Source organism: Rhincodon typus, chromosome 4, assembly GCF_021869965.1.
Source record: "Rhincodon typus isolate 14 chromosome 4, sRhiTyp1.1, whole genome shotgun sequence".
Taxonomy (NCBI): Eukaryota; Metazoa; Chordata; class Chondrichthyes; order Orectolobiformes; family Rhincodontidae; genus Rhincodon; species Rhincodon typus.
This window is the reverse complement of record NC_063335.1, coordinates 113,687,820-113,715,046: the sequence shown is the minus strand read 5'-3', so window position 1 is coordinate 113,715,046 and position 27,227 is coordinate 113,687,820. Positions and strand designations below refer to the sequence as shown.

The following is a 27,227-nucleotide window of genomic DNA, read 5'->3' as shown; positions in this document are numbered from 1 at the left end:
AGATATAGGGGAGACGTCAGAGGTAGGTTCTTTACTCAGAGAGTGGTCGGGGTGTGGAATGCATTGCCGGAGAGGGTAGTGGAGTCAGCCTCATTAGGGGCATTTAAGCGGCTATTAGATAGGCATATGGATGATAGTATAAGGTAGGGGTGGAGGTTAGATAGACCTTAGGATTAGGGTAAAAGTTCAGCACAACATCATGGGCCGAAGGGCCTGTACTGTCCTGTGTCCTGTGTCCTGTGTCCTGTGAACATCAGGGTAATAGAACAGAATGCAGAATACAGTGTTACAGCTGCAGAGTAAGTGCAGAGAAAGATTAACTCTAATATGAGTCTGATAACAACGGGGAAGAAGCTGTTCTTGAAACTGTTGATACATGTTTTCAAACTTCTGTATCTTCTGCCCGATTGAAGAGGGTGGAAGAGAATATAACTGGGGTGGGAGGGGTGGAAGGAAAGATCTATACGCCTGAAGCCCCAAGTCTCTTTGAGCATCCGCAGCATTTAACCTCATGCCATCTACAAAGTACCCTGATCTATGCTTTTTCATTCCAAAATGGATAACCTCACACTTCCTTGCATTGAACTCCATCTATCAGCGTTTTGCCAATTCATCTCGTCGATCAGTGTCCCTTTGTAATTGTATACTATCATCAATACTGTAAACAATGCTGCCTAACTTTGTGTCATCAGCAAATTTGGATATGTGACTTTTTGTGTCATTATCCAAGTTATTAACAAATAATGTAATAATTGAGGCTCTAACAAAGATCTGTGTTTGGTATCATAGGTCACATCCTGCCAATTTGAGTATCTACCTATTATCCCTACTTTCTGTCGCCTACCATTCAACCAAGTTCCCAGCTTGGACAGTAATTTGCCTGCAATTCCACAGCCTTCTAGGTCGGAGCAAATTACTGCAGATTCGGGAATCTGTACAGAAAACAACATATACGGGAGATCACAGCAGGTCAGGCAGTATCCATGGAGAGAGAGCAAGCTAACGTTTCGAGTCGAGATGAGTCTTCATCAGGGCTGATGTGAAATGAGGAGGGGACAGCATTCATGCTACAGTTGGGGGATATGTGGTGGTGGCAGGGTGTTGCGTGCTGGGGGAGGAAAGATGTTGATAGTGCAGATTGAGTGATCAGAATGTGAGGACAATGGTGTGTCTAACTGCTAGACTTGAAAGAGAAGACAGTCCCAGTGGGGTAGTGGGAGGGGAGAGAGGACATTGTGACAGAGAAAACAACAAGTAAAGCTAAAAGAAAGGGAAGAAATGGGTGTTTGTTCACAGTTTGAAGGTGTTGAGCTCAATATTGAGCCCAGAAAGCTGTAAAGTGCCTAGTTTGAAGATGAGATGTTGTTCGTCCAGTTTGCGCTGTGTGATTTACTAAAACACTGCAGCATGCCGAAGATGGACGTGTGGGTGTGTGAGCAGGACGCTGTGATAAAATAACCGACTATGGGAAGGTTAGGGTCCTGCTTGCACATGGACCAGAGGTGATCTACAAAGTGGTCACCCAGTCTGTGTTTGGTTAGAGTAGGCCCCATTGGGTGCAGCAAATACAATGCACAAGATTGGAGGAGGGGCAGGTGAAACGCTGGTTAGGCCCTTGGATGGTGAGCAGGGAGGAGGAGAAGGGGTAGCTGTTGTACCTTCTGTGGTACGTGGGAAAGTGCCGTGGGGAGGGTGGGTAATGTTGGTGGCTGTGGAATGGACTAGGCAGTCCCAGAAGGAACAGTCCCTGCGAAATGCAGACAGGGGGAATGAGGAGAAGATGTGTTTGGAGTTGTCTGAAATAGTGGAGAATGATCCTTTGAATGCAGAGGCTGATGGGATGAAAAATGAGGACAAGGGATTCCCGATCACAGTCGTGTGAATGATGGGAAGGGGCAAGGGCAGAAGCACGGGTGATTGGTCAGACGTGATTGAGGCCCCTGTCACCCACAGTGGGTGGGAAACCCCAGTTATGGAAGAAACAGACTGTGTCAGCAGCACTGGTTTGGAAAGTGGCATCATCCAAACAGATATGATGTAGGCGAAGGAACTGGGAGAATAGGATGGAGTCCTTACAGGACGTGGGGTGTGACAAGCTGTAGTGAAGGTACCTATGGGAGTCAGTGGCTTTGTATTGGATGGCAGTGGACAGTTTATTCCCCAAAATGGAGACAGAGAGGTCAAGGAAAGGAAGGGAAGTGTTAGAAACAGAAGATGTGAAAGTTACAGAGGGGGGGAAACTGGAGGCAAAATGAACGAAGTTTTCAAGGTTCGGGCAGGAGCATGAAGCAGCACCAAAGCAGTCATCGATGTACTGAATAGAGAGAGTTGTGGGAGGGACCCTGTGTAGGACTGAAACAAGGATTGTTCCACATACCCCATAAAGAGGCAGCAGAACTGGGACCCATACAGGTGCCCATAGCCACTCCTTTCACTTGCCAGAAGTTAAATGAATTAACGGAGAAATTAATCAGTGAGAGAAAAGAGAGTGGTGGTGGATGGGGATAGTTCAAGTCTCTGGTTCAGGAAGAAGCCAAAGGCTCTTAGACCATCCTGTTGGGGAATGGTGGTTTAAAGGAATGGGCCATCCACGGTGAGGAGGAGGCTGTTAGGGCCAGGAAACTGGGAATTGTCAACAAGGTGGAGGGCATCAGAGGAATTGCAGATGTAAGTGGGCAGTGTCTGGGCATGTGGAGAGAGGGTGAGAGGAAATGTGCTCAGTGGGGCAGGAACAGGCTGATAACGATGGGCCTACCAGGACAGTCTGGTTTGTGGATTTGGGGAAGGAGGTAGAAGTAGGCTGTCCAGGGTCGGGAGATAGTTGGGGGAAAGATCACCAGGAGGTAACGAGGTTGGTGACAGTCCTGCCTGCAATGGCTTGATGTTTGGAGGTGGCGTCGTGTCCAAGGGGAGGTAGGAAGAAGTGTCCGAGAGTCGACATTGAGCCTCCACAAGGTAAAGATCAGTGCACCAGGCCACAACAGGACCACCTTTGTCATTGGGTTTGATAACACAGTTAGGGTTGGACCTGAGAGAGCAAAGTGCAGCAATATCAGAAGGGGACAGGTTAAAGTGGGTGAGAGAAGTCATCGAGTCAGAGTCCTACAGCACGGAGGCAGGTCCTTTGGACCAAACCGGTCCATTTGCAGAGAAATTGAAACGGCTGATATCGTGCCAGCAGTTTTCAGTGAAGTGATTGAGGGCAGGTAAGAGGCCAGGAGAAAGGGTCCAAGTGGAGGGTGAACACTGGAGGTGGGTGAAGGGATCAGTGGAATAGGGGTGTAAGTGGTAATCCTGCCCAAAGAAGTGAGCACAGAGTGGGAGGCGGCAGCACCAGAAAAACAGTTCAATGTCGTGGCGTTCTACCTTGGTTAACAGTCTCTTATACGGGACTTTATCAAATGCCTTTAAATGAGGTAATCCATAAACAATCCTCTGGTCACTACCTTTGTCACTTCTTTCCTGGTTCACCCCTTGCTAAAAAGAAAGCAGAGGGACATGTGTAATTTTCCAATCTAGAATCCCAGGAATCAGTTTGGTAAACCTTCATTACATTCCCTCCATAGCCAGAACACCCTTCCTCAGATAGGAGGCCGAAACTGCACACAATACTCCTGTGTCGCTGGGCCAAATTCCTGGAATTCCCTCCCTAAGGGTCGACCTACAGAACATGGACTGCAGTGGTTCAAAAAGGCAGCAGCTCACCCCCACCTTCTCAAGGGGCAACTAGGAACAGGGCAATAAGAGCTGGCACAGGCAGTGACGCAGTGTTACACGAATAATGGACAAAGTCTCAGAAGGTAGGGTGATAGTGGTGTAGCAGCGTAACCAATGAGCAGGCAGAGAGTAATCCCGTCACAAACCAAAACACAGCACAAACTCAGTTCATATGAACACATAGATTCCACACGTCTAGCCTTGGCCACAGGACGTCGATTATGAGAATCTTTACATCCTGTAAAGAAATAAACAATAAGTGGACCTGCACATCATAAACCACTTGTCACACACACAGTCAATGACTCAGATACTGAAGGATTCCGAGCAGACAACAACAGTACACCTACAAATGACACATTTCCAACCACAATGATCGAGGGCACTCCACAGGCTGAAGTATCACCACTGAGTCGTGTTTACTCCATATAGAATGGATTCAATTCTGTAAATGCGGCATACATCCCCACAGCAATATCTGAGCATATAGAGGCAATATCTAAACATATAGAGACAATATATTTAGATGCATTCTTGTACCTAATTATCAATGAAAGAGTTCCCAAGGGAGCAGTATATTATGGCAGATAGTTAAATGCAATCACAGGTCACTTGATTAATCACTTAATTAAATGTAACCACCTCACACTCACTTGCCCTGTCTCAGTATCCGAAAGTCAATCAGTTTGTGTTTGTAAAGTATAGTACCAACATTACACATAGCAACCAATCAGTATGTGGAAGTCTGTGCTATTGCAGCTTTGTAAACAATTAGTGTTGGAAATAAACTTCAAGATATCTGATTACTGATTTAAAAGCAAGGATTAGAATTTTAAAACCACGATACTGTTTGACTGGCAGCCAATGAAGATCAGGGAGATCAGAGGTGATAGCTGATCTGATTGATTAATGGACAGGAAGCAGAGAATGGGTAAAAATGTGGCATTTTCAATTTGGCAGAAAACAGGAAATAGGAGCAGGAGTAGGCCATTCAACCTTTCAATCCTGCCCTGCCATTCAATACCATCATAGCTGATCATCCCAACTCAATACTCTGTTCCTGTTTTCGCCCCATCTCCTTTGATCACTTCAGGCCTAAGAATGATATCTAATTCCTTTTTGGACTCAGGCCTTAGCTATTTACAAAGAGACAGAGAGTAATGTGATTGTGTTGGCTGGTGATAAAAAACCAGAAGGGAATGTGAGCTATGGAGGAGACTGTACAGGTTCAGTTAGAAAGCGATGGGGTGGCCGAGAGAACATCATGTGGAAAGTGGAAAGTTCACGAAAATAAAAATGCAGAACATTTATAAAAAGACATGAAATTTGTCAACAAAAACCAAAAGAACTGTGGGCGCTGGAAATCAGAAAAATAAAAGACAAATTGTAGGAGAAACTCAGCAGGTCTGGCAGCATCTGTGGGAAGAATGCAGAGTTAATGTTTCGGGTCGAGTGACCCTTCTTCACAAATACAACACCTTGTTCCACATCCCAGCTTACAAGCAGAAGCTAAAACGGGAGGATCCTTCACAAATGGAAGTATGGTGCTTGTCCGAGGCAATGGAAGACGGTCTCCGGGACTGCTTGGACTCGGTGGACTGGACTGTGTTCAGTGGAAAACCTAGACGAGTACGCCACCACCGTCACAGACTTCATTAGCAAATGCATGGTGGACCGTGTACCAAAGGAGTCAATCCGAGTGTTCCCCAACCATAAACCTTGGATGAACCAGGAAATCCACTCCCTACTCCTCTTTACTCAGAGAGTAGTAAGGGCGTGGAATGCCCTGCCTGCAAAAGTAGTAGACTCGCCAACTTTAAGGGCATTTAAATGGTCATTGGATAAACATATGGATGATAATGGAATAGTTTAGGTTAGATCGGCTTCAGATTGGTTTCACAGGTCGGCGCAACATCGAGGGCCGAAGGGCCTGTACTGCGCTGTAACGTTCTATGTTCTATGTTCTATGTACTGAAGACCAGACATGCAGCAATCAAGCCGCGAGACCCAGGCTTACACAGGAATCCTCTGCAAAGCCATCAGGGAGGCCAAGAGGCAGTACCGAACCAAGTCAGAGGCTCAAATCATATAAACACCTGCCTCCTGCGACAAGGCCTACACAACATAACGGGACACAAAACAAAACAAGACAGCAGACAAAAACACGTCCCTCCCTGATGAGCTCAATGCTTTCTGTGCTCAGTTCAAGCAGCACGCTGGTTGTTGCGGTTATACAGGGCCTTGGTGAGATCACACCTGGAATACAGTGTGCAGTTTTGGTCTCCTTTTCTGAGGAAGAATGTTCTTGCTCTCGAGGGAGTGCAGCGAAAGTTTACCAGACTGATTCCAGAGATGGCGGGTCTGACGTATGAGGAGAAATTGACTAGGTTGGGAATGTTTTCGCTGGAGTTCAGATAATTTGGGCGGTACGGTGGCTCAGTGGTTAGCACTGCTGCCTCACAGCGCAGGGACCCGGGTTTGATTCCAGCCTCAGGCAACTGTCTGTGTGGAGTTTGCACATTCTCCCTGTGTCTGTGTGGATTTCCTCCAGGTGCTCCAGTTTCCTCCCACAGCCCAAAGATGTGCAGGTTAGGTGGATTGGCCATGCCAGGGATGTGAAAAATAGATGGGTTAGAGGGGTACAAGTCTGGGTGGGATGCTCCAAGGGTTGGTGTGAACTTGTTGGGCCGAAGGACCTGTTTCCACACTGTAGGGATTCTATGATGATTCTATGAAATGAGGTGGGGATTTCATAGATGCAGGGAGCATGCTCTCGATGGTGGGTGTGTCCAGAACCAGGGGTCACAGTATGAGGATTCGGGGTAGATGATTTAGGACAGAGATGAGGAGACATTTCTTCACCCAAAGAGTGGTGAGCCTGTGGAATTCATTACCACAGGAAGTAGTTGATGCCAAAACATTGAATGTATTCAAGAGGCAACTAGATATAGCACTTGGGGTGAATGGGATCAAAGGTTATGAGGAGAAAGCAGGATTAGGCTACTGAGTTGGACGATCAGCCATGATTGTGACGAATGGTCCTCCTACTCCTACTTCTACATTTCTATGTGTCTATGGAATGGAGTCACCTGCCCCAACAGCCCCAGATGCACCTGTTCACTCTTTAGTGTGGCAGACGTCAGATCGATCTTCCCGAGAGTAAACCCGAGGAAAGTGAGATGGAGTCCCCGGTGTGTACTCAGATCCTGTGCGGACCAGCTGGTGGGGTAATTTGCTGACATCTTTCACCTCACTTTATTATGGTTTGAGGTTCCCAAAGAAAGCACATATAACATGTGTCAGTAACTACTGCCCAGCGGCTCTGACCTCCATCATTATGAAGTGCTTCCAGAGGTTAGTCATGGCCCACATCAACTCCAGCCTCCCACAATCTGTTGCAATTTCCTGAAAAGCAAAACAGATTCACAGCAGATGCCATTTCCCTAGACTTACACATATCTCTGGTACATCTGGATAATAGGGATAACTACATCGGGCTTCTACTTATCGACTACAGCTCCGCCTACTACACTATAATCCCAATCAAACTGTTCTCCAAACTCCGAGACCTAGGTCTCAGCTCCACCCTCTGCAACTGGATCCTTTGCATTCTGTGGGTCAGGAAGCTATCAGTGAAGATAGAGCACAGCACCTCCTCCACGATAACCCTCAACACTGGCACCCCGCAAGTATGCGTACTCAGCCCCCTACTGTACCGCCTCTACACTCAACTTTGTAGACAAATTTCATCCGAACGCCATCTACAAGTTCGCTGATGACACCGCCATTGTATGTCGGATATCAAGCAATGATAAGTCAGAGTATAGGAAGGAGCTAGAGCGCTTGGTGTCATGGTGCATTGATAACAATCTCTCAATGTCAGCAAAAGTAAAGAACTGATCATCGACTTCAGGAAGAAAGGAGGCAGTTCTGTCCATCTACATCAGTGGACCTGAGGTGGAGACAGTCAAAAGCATCAATTTCCTAGGAGTGACAATAAGCAACAGTCTGTCCTCATCCTCCCACATATAGATGTGATGGTCAAGAAGGCTCAACAGCCCCAGGAGGCTTAGGAAATTCAATTTGTCCATAACGACCCTCACCAACTTTTACAGATGCACCATAGAAAGCATTCTATCCATGACCTGGTATGGCAACTGCTCTGCCCAGGACCGTAAGAAACTACAGAAGGTGGTGTGTGCAGCCAGACCATCACGGAAGTGAACCTTCCATCCATTGACTCCATCTGCAATTCTTATTGCCCAGAAAGGCAGCCAACATCATGAAAGACCCCTCCCACCCCAGTAATGCTCTCTTCCAACCTCTTCCATCAGGCAGAAAATACAGAAGCTTAAATACACACCAACAGGCTCAAGAACAGCTTCTTCCCTGCTGTTATTAGACAGCTGTATACACCGCGCTGATTACAAATTGAATGTTGATCTTGCTTTTGTGTACTTCCTATACAGCCATAACCTTGTATACCTCACTCTGTCTAAGCGACCCATGATCTGTATGTCCTCGTTTGTTATGATCTGCATGTCCTCGTTTGTTATGATCTGCCTGAACTGCATGCAAAACAAATTTTTTTACTATACTTAGGTACATGTGACATCAATAAATCAAACCAAAATCACTTGTATATGTTGCTGCTTAGAGATACTTGGCCATACTCAGAGGCAGAACATTGAAAGTTAGAAGATTCTATGGGATTTGTTGAATTTCTCCAGCACTTTCTGTTTCTCTTGCTCGTCCATCTTCTCTCTCTGTAGTCTTTCCAGTTTATAACATGGCGATCAGAATGGCACAGAGTACTCTAAATATGGTCTACCCAAGGTTTGATAGAGGTTAAGCAGATCTTACCTACTTTATGATGCTGTCCCTATAGAAATAAAGCCTAATGCTTGATTTGCATATTTATAACCTTGTTAATATGCAAAATGTCAGTAATTCGTTTTATGTGTTCTCCCATTTCGAGACCTATTTTCCAGGTAAACATATGAGCTCTTAACTTCCTTGTTAAAACAGCATCTCACATCACAGCCCTCCATTGGTGAATTCTACAAGTTCATTGGTCGGTATTGACCCCATGCCCCATTCACACCCCAATTTGGCATCACTTCAAATTTAGAAATTGTGTTTTTGATTCCAAAGTCTGAATCATTCTTATTGATTGTGAATGAGAGTGGTCCCTGCCCTGACTGAGAAGGCCACGTACACATGCAGCAAACCTGTGGATAGTGCAGTGATAAGAGCAGGAGATGAAAGTGGCAGAGACCACACCTTAACTGTGCTGAGACCACATGTATTGAATGACAGAACCAGGGATGGAGAGAGGATTTTAAACTGAATACTAAGGGCCAGGGATCAAATTTTAGAGGTCAAAGAGAAGACAGGAGGCAAGCAAGAAAAGTGAGAGTTTAGGAAATAAGAGACAGTGTGACAGGGAAAGGCAGGGAGTACAACTGTAAAAGTAAATCTACATGCAAGATATTACAAAAATAGTGAAACAATGAAACTAAGAACTCAGTGTTTGAATGCATGGACCAGCAGCTTTAATACAATTGAAATTTATTTCAGTTCAAGGGAGAGTGGAGTAGGTCCTAGACTAGTGTTTGGAACTTAATTAAGAGCAATAAGGTGAGCCTGAAGGCATACTGAGATAAACTAATTTGCCAGTTCAGTCTCAGGGATAGGACATGGGGGAAAAGACATTTAAGAGGGTATTCTGGAATACATGGAATCAATAGATTCCAGTAAGAAAGTAAATTAAAAGTGATGGGCCCACCATCAGTGGTCAAATTAAAAAAAAAAACAAGCTAACCTCAATCAAGGGAAGGCGATGGCCTAGTCGACTATTCACCCAGAAACCCAGATAATGTTCTGGGGACACAGGTTCAAATCCCGCCATGGCAGATAGTGGAATTTGAATCCAACAAATAAAAAAAAATCTGGGATTAGGAATCTACTGATGACCATGAAATCATTGCCGATTGTCAGAAAAACCCATCTGGCTCATTAATGTCCTTCAGGGGAGGAAATCTGCCACCCTCACCTGGTCTGGCCTACATGTGACTCCAGACCAACAGCAATGCCCTCTGAAATGGCCAAGCAAGCCATTCAGTTATACCAATCTCTACAAAGTCTCACAGAAATGAAACCGGATGGATCACCTGGCAGTAGTCTAGGCACTGGAAAAGACAATGGCAGAAACATCCCTGCCGACCCTGCAAAGTCTTCTCTGTCTTTTGGCTCTATCTCCACCTATTGTTTACTCCTTGCCTCCTCCTCTCACCCTATTTTCTGCATATAAACCAACATTTTCCCAGCCACCATCGGTTCTGAGGAAGGACCCAAATCATTAACTCTGATTTCTCTTCACAGATGCTGCCAGACCTGCTGAGCTTTTCCAGAAACTTCTGTCCTTGTTTCTGATTTACAGCATCCGCAGGTCTTTTGGTTTTTATTTTAAAAAAAAACATGCAAGAGCGAGCTAGGCAGACTTTTTTTTTTGAAAAGTAAGCTTTTCAATGGATATTGAAAGGAAAGTAAATAAAGTGAGAGTTGATCTTATAGAAAGAATCAATCACAAAAAATAAGGAGATGGGGGGGATGAATTAAGCAGGTATTTTCCATCAGTCTTCACTGTAGAGGGTAAAAATAACATCCAGAAGCAGCAATTAATCAGAAAATGGGAATGAGGGGTGTACTCAGGAAAATCACAATCATCAGATGTTGCCTGGGACTGGAGAGTTTCAGTGATGACGAGAGACTGAACAGACTGGGGTTGTTTTCCTTGGAGCAGAGGAGATGAGGGGCGACCCGATTGAGATGTACAAAATTATGAGTGGCATAGATAGGGTAGACAGGAACAAACTCTTCCCCTTTATGAAGGGATCAATGCCTAGGGTCATAGGTTTAAGGGAAGGGGCAGGACGTTTAGAGAAGATGTGAAGAAAAACATTTTCACCCAGAAGTTGGGCAAAATCTGGTACTCTCTACCTGTAAGGGTAGGAAAGGCAGTAACATTAGAGAAGTATTTAGATGTCAAGGTGTATAAGGCTATGATCCAAGTGCTGTGAAATAAGGTTAGAAAATAATTAGGTTTTTGACCTATATAGACTCAGAGGGCCAATGGGCCTTTCTCATTGCTGTCAATTTCTATGAGTCTATGACCAGAGAAATGGTACTCAATAAATTGGAGTTCTGGGATGGACTACGTTTTAGGGTTTTAAAAGAAGTGGCTAGTGAGATTGTTGATGTATCTGTTCTTTATTTTCCAAACCTCCCTTGATTTGGGGATGATTCCATTGGATTGGAGCACAGTGAATGTAACTCCTTTATATAAAACAAGAATTCATAAAGCTGGGAAATATAGGTCAGTTAACTTATCATCTATCATAGGGAAAATATTCAAAGCTATTAATAAAGAAGTGATCACGTGGCACTTCGCTGGGTCCAAGGTAATCAGGCAGAGTCAAGACGGTTTTGTGAAACGGAGTTCATGTTTAGTCTAGAGATAGCAAGAACTGCAGATGCTGGAGTCTGAGATAACACAGTGTAGAGCTGGATGAACACAGCAGGCCAGGCAGCATCAGAGGAGGAGGAAAGCTGACGTTTCAGGTCGGGACCCTTCTTCAGAAATGGGGAGGGGGAAGGGATATCAAAAATAAAGAGAGAGAGGAGGGTGGGGCTGGGGAATGTAGGTGGGATGGTGATAGGTGAGTGCAGGTAGGGAGTGGTAGGGATTGGTCAGTGAGGTGGGAGGGACGGATAGGTGGGAGAGGAGATGGACAGGTTGTGTCGGGCCAAGGAGGCAGGGATGAGAGGGAGGGTTGGACATGGGATGAGGCCGGGGGTGGGGAGATTTTGAAGCTGGTAAAATCCACGTTTAGGCCATTGGGCTGTGGGCTCCGGAGGCACCACCCCTCCACACCTATTTCTTTAACCGCGAGTCTAACCCCCACCCTCTACAGACCCCTTCTCCCACCTCCAACACACCCCCTCCTCCTGGACACCACCCCAAGGCCTCCTACCCTTCCTCGACCTCTTCATCTCCAATTGCCGTCGAGACATCAATTGCCTCAACCTCTCCACCCCTCTCACCCACTCCAACCTCCCCCGCAGAACGTGCAGCCCTCCGCTCCCTCTGCTCCAATCCCAAACTCACCATAAAACCCGCGGTCAAGGGGGGGTGCAGTTGTAGTATGACACACTGACCTCTACATCGCTGAGGCCAGACGCCAGCTCTCCGACACCTTCTCCTCCCGCCCCCTTGATCATGACCCCACCCCCGACCACCAAACCATCATCTCCCAAACCATCCACAACCTCATCACCTCAGGTGACCTCCCACCCACAGCCTCCAACCTCATCGTTCCCCAACCCCGCACCGCCCGTTTCTATCTCCTTCCCAAAATCCACAAACCTGACTGCCCTGGTCGACCCATTGTCTCCGCCTGCTCCTGCCCCACCGAACTTATCTCGACTCCATTTTCTCCCCATTGGTCCAGGAACTCCCTACCTATGTCCGTGACACCACCCACACCCTCCACCTCCTCCAAAACTTCCGATTCCCTGGTCCTCAACACTTCATCGTCACCATGGACGTCCAGGCCCTATACACTTATATTCCCCATGGAGATGGCCTAAAAACCCTCCGCTTCATCCTCTCCCACTGGCCCGACCAGTCCCCCTCCAAAGACACCCTTATCCACCTAAGCGAACTCGTCCTTACCCTTAACAACTTCTCCTTCAACTCCTCCCACTTCCTACAGACTAAGGGGGTGGCCATGGGAACCCGCATGGGCCCAAGCTATGCCTGCCTCTTTGTAGGATATGTGGAATATTCCCTCTTCCGCAGCTACACTGGCACTATCCCCTACCTCTTCCTTCGCTACATCAATGACTATATCAGCACCGCCTCGTGCTCCCACAAGGAGCTTGAACAGTTTATCAACTTTACTAACACCTTCCACCCCAATCTTAAGTTCACCTGGACCATCTCTGATACCCCTCTCTCCTTCCTGGGCCTCTCTGTCTCCATCTCAGGTGACCACCTGGAAACTGATATCCATTTCAAGCCATCCAACACCAGAGCTACCTGGACTACACCTCCTCTCACCCACCTTCCTGCAAGAATGCGATCCCCTACTCCCAATTCCTCTGCCTCCACCGCATGCTCCCAAAATGGGGCATTCCGCTCCCACACAGCCCAGATGTCCTCCTATTTCAAGGACCACAACATATCCCTCTGGTGATGGAAAATGCCCTCAGCCACATCTCTTGCGTTTCCCACACCTCTGCCCTCAAATGCCCTCCCCCCCAACAAAAACAAAGACAGAATTCCCCAGTTCTCACTTATCACCCCACCAATTTCCACATCCAACGTATCATTCTCCACCACTTCTGCCACCTACAATCCGACCACACAACCAAAGAGATATTTCCCTCCCTGCCCCTATCTGCCTTTCGTAGGGACTGCTCTCACCACAACTCCCTCATCCGCCCCACTAACCCAGCACCCCCGGCATCTTTCCCTGCAACCGCAGCAAGTGCTACTCCTGCCCCTACAGCTCCCCACTCACCTCCATTCAAGGCACAAAACAAACCTTCCAGCTTAGACAGGGGTTCACCTGCACATCCGTCAACTTGGTCTACAGCACCCGCTGGTCCCGATGTGGTCTCCTCTACACCGGTGAGACCAAGCGGAGACTCCGAGAGCGCTTTGTAGACCATCGGCACTCTGTACACGACAAACAACAACATCTTCCAGGCGCGAACCATTTTAACTTCCCCTCCCACTTCCTGAATGACATGTCGATCCTGGGTCTCTTCCAGTGTCACAATGACACCACCCACAAACTGGAGGAGCAGCACCTCATATTCCGCCTCGGGAGCCGATAGCCCGATGGCCTAAACATGGATTTCACCAGTTTTAAAATCTCCCCACCCCTGGCTTCATCCCATGTCCAACCCTCCCTCTCAACACCGCCTCCTTGACCTGACACAACCTGTCCATCTTCTCTCCCACCTTAATGTCCAATCCCCACCGCTCCCTACCTGCACTCACCTGTTACTATCCCACCTACATTCCCCAGCCACACCCCTCTCTCTCTTTATTTATTTTTGATCTCCCTTCCCCCTCCCCATTTCTGAAGAAGGGTCCCAATCCAAAATGTCAACTTTTTTGCTCCTCTGATGCTGCCTGACCTGCTGTGTTCATCCAGCTCCACACTTATCTCCGATTCCAGCATCTGCAGTTCCTGATATCTCTAGGTAGGAAAGAGAGTTGTGAAGAGGACATAAGGAACCTACCACAGGATATAGATACATTAAGTGAGTAGGCAAAGATCAATAAAGCAAAACATATTATTTAAACAGGGAGAGGTTTCAGAGCTCTGAGATGCCAAGGGATCCGAGTGTCCTCAGACATGAAAAGTCTGTAGTTACAACAAGTAATCGGGAAAACCCAGAGAATGTTATCATTTATTATGAGGGGAAGTGAATACAGAAAGTAGAGAGGTCACACTTCAGTTACACAGAGCATTGGTGAGACTATATCTAGAGGACTGTGTGGGTATCGGTCTCTGTGCATAAGGAACAATACAAATACATTGGAGGCAGTTCTGAGAAGGTTTACCAGACTAATCCCTGGAAAGTTTGGACAGACTAGGCTTGTACTCACTGGAGTTTAGAAGAACAAGAGACAAGAGACAACTCATGAACGGACCTCTCATATATTAGAGTTGATCTTTCTCTGTACCTTCTCTATAGCTGTAACATTATATTCTGCATTCTGTTCTATTACCACGATGTTTTTATGTCAGGTATTATTTGCCTGTATAGCAGGCAAAACCATACTTTTCACTGTATCTTAGTACATGTGACAACAATAAAACAAATCAAATTATCTGAAACATATAGGCATCTGAAGGGTCTTGACAGGGGCTGGATGTAGAGAGGATATGGCGGAATCTGGAACTAGAGGTCATCAGTTAAAGCTAAATTAAAAATATTGACCAATGTTTCTGACCTTTGCCCTCTAGGAGTAACTCACGTTCACTCTCACTCTGTACCTTCCTGCCATCTCACAACCCACTCAGACCATTTGCCCTTGATTCCACACTCACTCAGTTAGGAGGCACCTTCTGGAGAATCCGGGGAAGTGACATTGATTCTCTCGACAGGTGGATACTTTCTGTTACTCTCTCAAAGGATACACCATTGTACTTCTGGAGAATCTGGTGTGTGTTTCAAAGATTCTTACCATCCTTCCTGTAGAGAGACAGTTCCACTTTTTGCTCTTCAGAGCCCCCCAGGGCTTGTGTGATTTGAGAAACCGCAGTCTTCCTGGTCCGAGGACCATGGAGGAAGTCACAAGAGGCTGGTTTCTGCATCACTTCCGCTCGGGAATAGCCGGACATCTCACAAAACGCATCGTTACAGAAAATGATGGCACAGTTCACCATTCGGGCATTACCAATGATAAATGTTCGATCTAAACAGAGCACAGCATCACATGGAGAACAGTCAATCAACGGCAGCACCATGGAAACAGGGATAGTCACTGTGAGACTCCCTTAACACCCCACCCTGAAACACACAACCCTTTCCTCCAAGGGAAGGGCCGGCCTGGCAACTCGACATTCAGGGTATATGATCTTTAGGCAAGACAGAGGATGGTGTAAAAAGGGTGGTGGTGTAGCACTATTAAGTAAGGAGTCAATTACTGCAATAAAGAGAGATGATATCTTGGAAGTGTCCTCAGGCAAGGCTGTGTGGGTAGAACTTAGGAATGTTAAGGGGACAGCAAGTTTACTCTGTATCTAACCCCGTACAGTTCCCCTCCTGGGAGAGTTTGATGGGGGGACAGTGCAGAAGGAGCTTTACTCTGTATCTAACCCCGTGCTGTCCTTGTCCTGGGAGTGTTTGATGGCGGGGGAGGACAGTGCAGAAGGAGCTTTATTCTGTACCTAACCTTGTGCTGTCCCTGTCCTGGGAGTGTTTGAAGGGGCCTATTGCTCTAAGTGGCAAATTGTCTCCCATCAGTTGAAATGTGAGCCTGAAATCGGAATTGTGCCAGGAGTGATGTTATTCATTAGCCTGAGTGCCTGAGAGCACAATGGCGAAGCCAGTATTCCTCCAGGGATTTTGGGAAAAGCTCTTTTGTTGCTGTTGTTAAAATATTAAAGGGAACAGGTATCTGTCACTGAGCCATAGAGCTCTGCATTATTCAGAACCCTCCACATTTAACTCATTCAGGTTAACCAAAGCTATAAAGTGTTGAGGTATCTGCACTGCCATCTCTGACACCAGCCACATGGACATTCTTTAACCTCCTCACAAAATATCAGGGACATCTCCAACGCAGTGCAGTAAGGAGGGAGCACTGCATTGTCGGAGGGTCAGAAGTCACAGACACCAGGTGAGAGTCCAACAGGTTTATTTGAAATCACAAGCTTTCAGGGCGCTACTCCTTTGTCAGATGAAGGGATCAGAAGTGCACAGGCACAGCATTTATAGACAGAGAGATCAAAAAATCATACAAATAGTGTGAGTGGAGTGTCGAATAATAAATCTCTGCAGGTGATCAGAATTGTCAGATGGTGTGAGTAAAGTGTCAACAGCTGTAAAGTAAGTGAAGGGGATGACCTACAATCCAATTATTTGAGGGACAGAGATAATTCCAAAAAATAAGAGGTGTAAGAGTCACATGCCGAGGGTCTAACCAAAGTAACAAGTAATCCAAAACTGCACAAACTAATTAATGTTGCGAGATCATAACCAGTTATCCAGGTGATGGTGTTAATACAGGACAGTAAGGAAGATTTTACAGAGACAGAACAGTACGGTGGGGTTACATTTAGTGCATGTAGTTTCATGGGTACAGAACTTGGCTGTCAGTTTCTGCTCGGTGACTCTGCGTTGTTGTGTATCTGGAAGGCCAGACAGGAATGTTGCCTCCCAGTGGGGGAACACTTCAGCGGTCAAGGACATTCAGCCTCTGATCTTCGGGTAAACGTCTTCCAAGGGAACATTCCTGTCTGGCCTTCAAAATACACAACAACGCAGAATTGCTGAGCACAAACTGACAGCCAAGTTCAGTACCTATGAAGACGGGCCCAACAGTGATCTTGGCTCATGTTGCGCTACATGTAACCCACCGTACTGTTCTGCATCTATAAAATGTTCCTTACTGTCCTGGTTTAACACCATCACCTTGATAAATTGTTATGACCTCTCGACCTTAATTAGTTTGTACAGTTTTGAATTACTTGTTACTTTGGTTAGACCCTCAGCATGTGATTCTTGTACCTATCATGTTATTCCAGCTGTTAAGTTTGTCTCCAGCACCACCTTATTTTGAATTTTTTTGGAATTATCTCTCTGCCTCAATTAGTTGGATCATAGGCTGAATAGTAAGTGAAAGGATGACCTATCAACACTCCATTCACACCGTTTGTATGATTTTTTTGATCTCTCTGCCTATAAATTCTGTGCCTGTGCACTTCTGTTCCCTTTACCTGAGAAAGGAGCAGTGCCCCGAAAACTTGTGTTTTCAAATAAACCTGTTGGACTATAACCTGGTGTCATGTGACTTCTGACCTTGTCCACCCCAGTCCAACACCAACACCTCCACATCATGGCAGTCATGGGGTCAGCACCAAGGGAGCGCAGCGCTGTCTGGGGTGGGAGGGGGTCAGTACTGAGGTGTTAAGGTAGATGGGGCAGGTTAAAGGGGTCAGGTCACACATCAGCCAGGATCTAACTGAATGGCTGAACAGGGTTGAGGGGCCGAATGGCTTCCTGTTCCTTCCTCTGGTCTCTCCCTCCTTTCTTTTTGAGGGAATTGCGGTGTCCTTTCTCTCTCTCTCCCCTGTACTATCCCATCTGCTCTTATACAGCCTTCTCCTCCCCTTAAGTTCTCTCTGACTGCAGTTCCCAGGCGACACTGTCTCCATTATCTGCAGCCAGGCCATATGCAATTCCTGTGAACCTCAACATTCTCGGCCACTGGATTGCTGCAAAGTATTTATAGATTCTGATAGCACACTCCACTTGCCAGCTGTTTGAGGCCCCCTCCCTCCCCCTAGTATCCCTCAACACATAGAGCGAAGGTGGGAAGAGAGACAGAGAGAGAAAGAGAGAGAGAGACAGACAGGGATGGGAGGGGCAGGAGAGGGAGGGGTAGAGAGAGAAAGTATGTGTGTCTCTCTCTCTCTCTCTCTCTCCACCCCCCCCACCACCTGACCCCTGCCTCTGCCCCATGTCTGTCCCTCTCCTTCTCTCTCCCCGTATTTCTTTCACTCTCTCTCCTTCATCCTCTGCCAATACCCCTCCCCCTTTCAATCTGACTCACAGTTCTAGTTGTCTCCCTGGCTGTTTTTATCGTTATATCTTGTACACTGTCCATTTCAGTTTTGTGTAAATGTTAGTCTCTCTCTCTCCCTGCCTCCACCCTATCCTCACCCTCTGGTTTCTCTCTCTATCAGTCCTCCTGTCTCTCTCATAGGGAGCTGTTAACATGGCTCTTGGACACTTACTGCGACCCTCCAGTTTGCGGATGATGGTGTCAAGGAAGGTGTTCTGGGGAGCGACGTGACCCCTTCGTATTGGCATTGTGTGACCGAGCAACTCCAGGAGACCAGCAGAGGGAGTCCCAAAAGAAACGGCGAGAATTCCGAAAGCGCTCAGGGTGAATAAAGCTCAGCGCGAAAGGGAGTCACAGGTAGTTCCTACGAGGGACAAGTGAAGCTGATGATGTTCTCTAGCCGGACGATTGCGTTCATCACTCAGACAACGGGCCACAGCACGAGGAATCCTCCTGGACTCTCAGTTTCTATGCAACAGGAAACATCAAACACCCATTAAAACACACACACAGTACAATATCCCACCCCAACAATTATCATCAGCTCAGGAACTGGCACCAACACCAACACCACTCAAAAACAGACTCCACACAACATTTCTCAAATTACCTTTTAAAGTGAACATCATACTTACACCTCAGGGATATCGTTTAATTTCTGTCTCAGTCCCACACATACACATTGACTCTCACTGGGGTACGGGCTCCCATATACACACACACACACACACACACACACACACACACACACACAGACGCTCACTGGGGTATGGGCTCCCATACACACACACACACACTGATTCTCCCTGGGGTACGGGCTCCCATACACACACACACACACACAGATTCTCACTGGGGTACGGGCTCCCATACACACACACACACTGACTTTCGCTGGAGTATGGGGTCCCATACACACACACACACAGACTCTCACTGAGATACAGACGCGCGTGCGCACACACACACACTGACTCTCACTGGGGTTGGGTTGACAGCCTGCTAGCAAGTTTAGAGTTATCTCAGTAATCTTACTGGTGAACAGGATATGATCTACTCAGTCCAGAGGGATTATTCTTCAAAGGAATGCCTCAATAATTAGTTAATAATGACTCAACTAATCTGCAGAAAAGAACATCCCAATTTATTGCCCTAAATAACTGTTAAAATAAATAAATAGATGAACTTCAGATACTAACTTTGACTAATAATGGTGTCTTGTTTTCCAGTGAGTGACTGGCCCTCAAATTCATTTCCTCATGAACTCTCCTGGTTATTCCTGAATTGTATACATTGATATATCTAGACACGTCTTGTTGTTTGGCCATTAATTATGTCCCATTATTCACCGTTCCTGTTCATTGTCCATTTGCTAATTGCCTGTTAGTTATTACCCCAAACCTGTCAGATCTGGTTCACTCGTGTCCTTCAGGGAAGGAAACTGCCATCCTTACCTGGTCTGGCCTACATGTGACTCCAGACCCACTGCAATGTCATTGACTCAACCATTCTCTGAAACGACAACTCTGTCTTACAAACCCTGTCACCAGCAATGCAAAAAAAGTAATCACTTATTAATTGTCCCGTTCTTAATTACACGACTAATGAGCCCAGTTAGGAATTGTTCTGGTTTTAATTATCAAATCAGTCATTAGTTAATTAAACATCCCTTCATAATTCACCCAGTTATTTATTGTCCTAGTCGCTCAGGGTGGAATCGCACATTAATGTCTCCACTGCTACCCTGGGGGCTGTTTGCCTCGTTACTAAAGCCCCTATTCTGGAGCCAGTCACCTGCCCCCCCCCCCCGGGTGTCTTTCAGGGTTTGTGCCCCACTCTTGTTGCTTCCCTTCCCCGGTTCCTCGCCCGAACAGCCCAAGCTGTTAAACTCAAGCCGTTGCGCTCCCTTATTTAGGCAAGTGCTCACACTTACCCGGTACCACACACTCCAGACCCACTCGGGGTTCGCTGGGGGCGGACAGGCAAGATCCCAGGATCAGAGACACTGCGCTGCAACTCGCTCAGACAGTGCAGAGGACAGGCTGTGCTCGGAATAGAGAGAGAGAGAGAGAGAGAGGGAGGGAGGGATTGGGGAGAATGTGTGTCCGCATTAACTCTCCACTGACTGCACACCAGAGGAAGGCCAAATAAACGGAGTCAGAAAGACAGAGAAACTGGCTGAGAATGAGGGAGAGAGAAAGAGGAGAATGAGGGAGAGAGAAAGAGAAGCAGAGGGGAGAAACACACAATATGAGAGAGAGAGCAAGTGGCGGAGAATGAGGGCGAGAGAAGGAACATCAGACCCTCAGAGAGATGGTACGGATTTGGTGCTGAACCAGGGACAGAGACCATTCACCCAGACCCAGACTGTCACAAACATCCCTCCAGGGGCACTCATCTCCCTCAGGGATAGGGTCCCTGTCACCCTCCTCCCATTCCCCTCAGCTCACCTCCTCCCTCACCCTCACACCTTCACCCCCTCCCTCATCCCCCCATCCCCGAGGACCTGGTAGCTGTCATTCCTGTGGTATGTGAGAGTTTCCGGACACCTAGGTGTTATTTATACAAACTGTTTCCAGCTCAGGGTTTCTCGGTGTGAGAGCCGGGGATGGTGGGGATTGTGGCTGGTTGGTTGTCGGGGGTGGGGGGGATTGTGGCTGGATGGTTGTCGGGGGTGGGGGGGATTGTGGCTGGATGGTTGTCAGGGCGGGGTGAGGGGATGGAGTTTGGAGTCTTCAGGATGGGAGGGCCACTCTCAGATAGGGAACCCTGTTCCGCTGGAGGCTCCAGTCAGTAACATTGCCCTGACAGAGTAGACCCAGAGGTTGGGGTTACGGGACAAGGGACTGTACAGGACGGTACATAATTCTTTGAAGTTTGCCTCAGACAGGGTGGTTATAAATGCGTTTGGCGTACATGCCTTCATTGCTCAGTCCTTTGAGTATGGGAGTTGTGAAGGCATGTTGAGGTTGTATAGGACATTGGTGAGGTCTCTTCTGGAATACTGTGTCCAGTTCTGGTCACCCAGTTATAGGAAGGATATTATCAAGCTGGGTGATAGCAAGAACTGCAGATGCGGAGTCAGAGATAACACAGTATGGAGCTGGAGGAACACAGCAGGCCAGGCAGCATCAGAGCAGCAGGAAAGCTGATGTTTTGGGTCAGGACCCTTCAGAAGAGATTTACCAGGACATTGCCAGGTATGGAAGTTTTGATTTATAAGCAAAGGCTGGATAGGCTGGGGCTTCTTTTATTGGAGCGTAGGAGGTTGAGAGGCAACATTGTAGAAGTTTATAAAATAATGGGAGGTATAGATAGAGTTGATGGTAGTTGTATTTTCCCTAAGATGGGGAACTTTAAAGACTAGGGGCACATTTTTAAGGTGAGAGGAGAAAGATTTTTAAAAAAGACATAAGAGGCAAATTGTTTTACACAGGGTGGTTCATGTGTGGAATGAATTTACTGAGGAAGTGGTGGATGCTGACACAATTACAGTGTTTAAAAGACATTTGAATGGATACATAAATAGGGATGGTTTGGAGCGGTATGGGCCAGGACCAGGCAGGTGGTTTAGTTTGGGATTATGTCTGGCATGGACTGGTTGGACCGAAGGGTCTGTTTCCATGCTGTATGACTCTATGAGGGGGCAAGGGACCATACAGAAGGGGCCAGCAACGATGAAGGTAGAGATATTACCATCAGGATGATAGACTGGATGTGGTACCACTGTCTGTCTGAGCTCAGCATGTTGAGTGATCCCTCTGGTGCTAAGGACATAATGGAGAGGGTGTACAATGTACTGCACAGGAACGCAGTGAGATGAAGGCTGTGCTACACATTAGCACCAATCACACTGAGAGGGCAGGGATTAAGGTTCAATCGATTCTCAGGAATTTTTGATATTCACTCACAGGATGTGGGCGTTGCTGCCTGGACCCAGCATTTATTGCCCATCCCTAGTTGCCCCTTGAGAAGGTGGTGGTGAGCTGCCTTCTTGAACTGCTGCAGTCCCTGTGCTATAGGTTGACCCACAATGCCTTTAGGGAGGGAATTCCAGGATTTCAGGATGGTGAGTGGCTTGGAGGGGAACTTGCAGGAGGCTTTGTTATTTGCTGCAGTATTCCCAGCCTCTGACCTGCTCCTGAAACTACTGTATTTATATGGTGAGTCCAGTTCAGTTTCGGATCAGTGGGAATCCACTCAACCATGAGCATCAAGCATCAATGGAGAGTGCAGGAGGGCATGCCAGGAGCAGCGCCAGGCATACCTGAAGATGAGGTATCAACCTGGTGAAGCCACCAAACAGGACTACTTGCACGCCAAACAGAGAAAGCAGCAAGTGATAGACAGAGCTTAGTGATCCCACAACCAACAGATCAGATTTAAGTTCTGTAGTCCTACCACATCCAGTTGTGAATGGTGGTGGACAATTAAACAACTTACTGGAGGAGGAGGCTCCACAAATATCCCCATCCTCAATGATGGAAGAGCCCAGCACATCAGTACAAAAGATAAGGCTGAAGCTTCCACAGCAATCACAGATACCAGTCTTCAGCCAATTCGATTCACTCCACGTGATATCAAGGAACAAAGAACAAAGAACAATACAGTGCAGGAACAGGCCCTTCGGCCCTCCAAGCCTATGCTGCCACATTTTGCCCTTCCATACTAAAACTGTCTTCACCTACAGCATCTGTATCCCTCTGTTCCCTTCCTAATCATGTATTTGTCCAGGTGCTTCTTGGACACTGCTACAGTGTCTGCTTCCAGCACCTCCTCTCGCAACGCATTCCAGGCACTCACCACCCTTTGTGGTGCCTTGCACATCTCTTTAAAACTTACCCCCTCGCACCTTGAACCTGTGTCCCCTATTAATTGATCCCTCCATCCTGGGAAAAAGCCTCATACTTTCCACTCTATCCATGCCATTCACAATCTTTTAAACTTCTATTAGGTTGCCCCTCAACTTCCTTCATTCCAGTGAAAACAAACCCAGTCTATCCAACCTTTCTTTGTAGCTAAAGTCCCCCATACCAGGCAACATCCTGGTAAACCTTGTCTGTACCCTCTCTAAAGCATCCACATCCTTCTGGTAGTGTGGTGACCAGAACTGTATTCAATATTCCAAGTGTGGCCTAACTAAAGTTCTATAAAGCTGCAGCATAACTTGTCTATTCTTATACTCAATGCCCATTCCAGTGAAGGGGAGCATGCCATAAGCCTTTTTTACTGCCTTATCTACCTGCGCTGCCACCTTCAGTGATCTGTGGACCTGCACACCCAGATCCCTCTGCACAGCAATACTCCTAGAGTTTCTGCCATTCACTGTATAATTTCCACCTGTATTTGACCTTCCAAAATGCATCACCTCACATTTGTCCGGATTAAACTTCATCTGCCATTTTTCTGCCCATGCCTCCAACTGATCTATATCCTGCTGTAACCTCTGACAATCCTCCTCACTATCCGCAACTCCACCAATCTTTGTATCATCCAAATCATTTACATAGATCACAAACAGCAGAGGTCTCAGCACTGATCCCTGTGGAACACCACTAGGTCACAGCTCTCTGTTCTGAAAAGCATCTTTCACCGCTACCCTCTGAGTCCTATGACTAAGCTAGTTCTGTACCTATCTTGCCAGCTCACCCCTGATACCATGTGACTTCACCTTTTGTACCAGTCTGCCATGAGATCCTTGCCAAAGGCTTTACTGAATCCATGTAGACAACATCAACCGCTTTTCCCTCATCAATCATTTTCATCACAGCCTCAAAAAACTTGATCAAGTTAGTGAGCACAACCTCCCCTGTATAAAACTATGCTGTCGCTAATCAATCCATTTGCTTCTAAATGTGCATAGATCTTGTCCCTGTGAATCTTTTCCAATAATTTCCCTACCACTGATGTGAGACTCACAGGCCTGTAATTTCCTGGATTATCCCTGTTTCCCTTCTTAAACAATGGGACAATATTGGCTATTCTCCAGTCTTTTTGGACCTCACCTGTGGCCAAAGAGGATACAAGATGTCTGCCAATGCTCCAGCAATTTGCTCTCTTGCCTCCCTCAATATTCTGCAACTGATCCCACCAGGACCTGGGGGCTTATCTACCTTAATACATTTTAAGATGCACAACACCTTGTCCTTTTTATTAGCAACTTGGCTTAGAAACTTGACAGTCCCTTCCCTGACATCATCCTCCACCAATTCCTTCTCTTTGGTGAATGCCAACACAAAGTATTCCTTTAGGAAGCAGTTGAAGGCACTGGATACTACAAAGACTACAGGTCCTGACAACACTCCAGCAATAGCACTGAAGACCTGTGCTCCTGAACATCTATAAGCAAGCTCTTCCCATACAGTACTACTGGAATCATGGGGCAAACTCTCTGCTGCTTGGAGTCATACCCGACACATAGGAAGATGGTCGTGGTTGTTGGAGATCAGTCATCTCAGCTCCAGGACATCTCTGTAGGAGTTCCTCAGGGTAGTGTCCTAGGCCCAACCATCTTCAGCTGCTTCATCAATGACGTTCCTTCCATCATAAGGTCGGAAGTGGGGATGTTCGCTGATGATTACATTCACACCACACAAATGCCAGGCTATGACCATCACCAATAAGAGACAATCTAACCACCACCCCTTGACATTCAATGGTGTTACCATCACTGAATCCCCACTATCAACATCCTGGGAGTTACCATTGACCAGAAACTCAACTGGACTCACCACATAAACACAGTGGCTACAAGAACAGGCCAGAAGCTGGGAATACTGCAGCGAGTAACTCACCTCCTGACTCCCCAAAGCCTGTCCACCATCTACAAGGCACAAGTCAGGAGTGTGATGGAATACTCCCCACTTGCCTGGATGAGTGCAGCCCCAACAACACTCAAGAAGCTTGACACCATCCAGGACAAAGCAGCCGCTTGATTGGCACCACATCCACAAATATCCACTCCCTCCACCACCGACGCTCAGTAGCAGCAGTGTGTACTATCTACAAGTTGCACTGCAGTTATTCACCAAAGATCCTCAGACAGCACTTTCCAAACCCAAGACCACTTCCATCTAGAAGGACAAGGGCAGCAGATATATGAGAACATCACCCCCTGCAAGTTCCCCTCCCATGTCCCATGAGTGAATAAAACAAAGCCTCTGAATTCATTAATGAATTTTTTTAAAAAGCAATGAACAAGCAACACAGAATTTCTAAATTCGAAAAGGGTTACTTCAATGGGATAAGCCATGATCAACCAGGGATAAAATGTGGGCCACAGTCAGAAAAGATTGGAGCAGGATAAGGTAGGTAGTCGGAGACCTTTTCCCAGGGTGGATATATCAAATACTCAGGGGCATAGATTTAAGGTGAGAGGGAGAAAGTTAAAAGGAGATGTGCGAGGTAATGTTTGACACAGAGAGAAGTAGGTGCCAGGAACGCGCTGCCAGTGGAGATGCTCGGGCCAGAGACGATAGCAATGTTGAGGCATTTAGACAGAGGCATGGACAGGCAGTAAATAGAGGCACATTGTCCATGTGCGGGCAGTTTGGAATAGTTTAAAATGGCATCATGATCGGCACAGACATGTTGGGCCAAAGGGCCTGTTCCTGTGCTGTACTAAATCTATGTTCTAAATTAATGGGTGATCCTTACAATCACTTCAGGTACAGTGTCAGTACATTCCACCAGGGGTGAAAGTTTGGGGAACCTCAGCCAAGACTCCTTGGAGGCTAAGAGAGAGAGAGAATATGATCCAGTTATGTTCAATTAACATGTGGGAGGTTTATTGAGGAGCTTTTAGAAAGGCTAAAGAGGGTAACACTGTTATTGTGGTTATACACAGATTTCCAGAAGGTGTTTGTTATAGTGCCACACAATAGACTTGTGTGGAAGGTTATAGGCCACACTGTAAAAGCGACAATAACAACATGGATACAACTTTGGCTGAGGGCTAGGAAACAGAGTAAAACTTAATGGATTTTTTTTGGGCTGGGGAATATTTGTCATGGATTTCCCAAAGGTTTCATATTGGGACTCTCACTTTTTCTGATAAACATTAATGAATTAGAGCTTGGTGTGCAGAGGACAGTTTCAACATTGGTGGATGATATGAAACTTGAAAGAATTGTGAACTTGAAAAGGACAGTGTCAACCTTCAAAAGGTAGAGTGGGCAGATAGGTTCAATGCAGAGAAGTGAGAGGTGATATGTTTTGTGAGGAAAAACATGGACAGTCAGAGTTAAAAAGCACAGAAACAGATCCTTCAGTCCAACAAGTCCACACCAACCATAATCCCCAAATTATCTAGTCCCATTTACCTATGTTTGACCCATTTCCCTCGAAGTGTTTCCTATTCATGTATCCATCCAAATGTCTTTTAAATGTTGCAACTGTACCTGCATCCACCACTGCCTCTGACAGAGAGTACAAAATAAGGAGTACAACAGTAAAGGGTGCAGGAGCAGAGAGCTAATGCATCAGTCACTAAACATTAAAGAAAATAATATCCTGAGCTTTAATACTAGGGCCACAGAGTTCAAGGGCAGACAGGTGACGCAGATCTTGTATAAGACAGTTATTAGACTTTTTGCTGGAATATTGTGTATATTGCTGGGTGACAAACTGTAGGGAGATTAAGATAACATTGAGGTGAGTACAGAAGAGATTTATCATAAATAGTTTGAGAAATGAGAAACTTCAGTTAGGAGGAGAAATTGAGGAGATTAGGACTGAGTCCCTCAGAGTGGAGAAGGTGAGCAGGACAGAGGACAATAGCACAACCTGGTCCTGTTGGGGCAAGGATTGACAATCAGAGGGAGACAGATTCCCAAAGTATCAATGGTGACAGCAGGAAGAGGTTCGCATCACAGCTAGTGGTTAGGGTCTGGAACATACTGTCTGAGGGTGTGGGGGAGGCAGGTTCACTCGAGGGGTTAGGGTCTGGAATGTACTGTCTGAGAGTGTGTGGGAGGGAGGGTCACTCGAGGGGTTAGGGTCTGGAACATACTGTCTGAGAGTTTGGGGGAGGCAGGTTCACTCGAGGGGTTAGGGGCTGGAACATACTGTCTGAGGGTGTGGGGGAGGGAGGGTCACTCGAGGGGTTAGGGTCTGGAACGTACTGTCTGAGGGTGTG

The 27,227-nt window shown here is 46.7% G+C and overlaps 1 protein-coding gene across 1 annotated transcript in view; it reads right to left on the bottom strand.

The window, feature by feature from the left end:
* The window catches only part of LOC109924428 (potassium voltage-gated channel subfamily H member 2-like), a 77,372-nt gene extending 57,294 nt beyond the window's left edge, over positions 1 to 20,078 (bottom strand). The window contains exons 1-3 of the mRNA XM_048595794.1: positions 20,025 to 20,078; positions 18,264 to 18,559; positions 14,987 to 15,217 (exon numbers count right to left, since the gene is read on the bottom strand). Of these exons, the coding sequence (XP_048451751.1) occupies positions 14,987 to 15,217; positions 18,264 to 18,339 (307 nt within the window). The 5' untranslated portion in view covers positions 18,340 to 18,559; positions 20,025 to 20,078. The remainder of the gene's footprint in view (positions 1 to 14,986; positions 15,218 to 18,263; positions 18,560 to 20,024) is intronic.
* Positions 20,079 to 27,227: the final 7,149 nt, after the last annotated feature.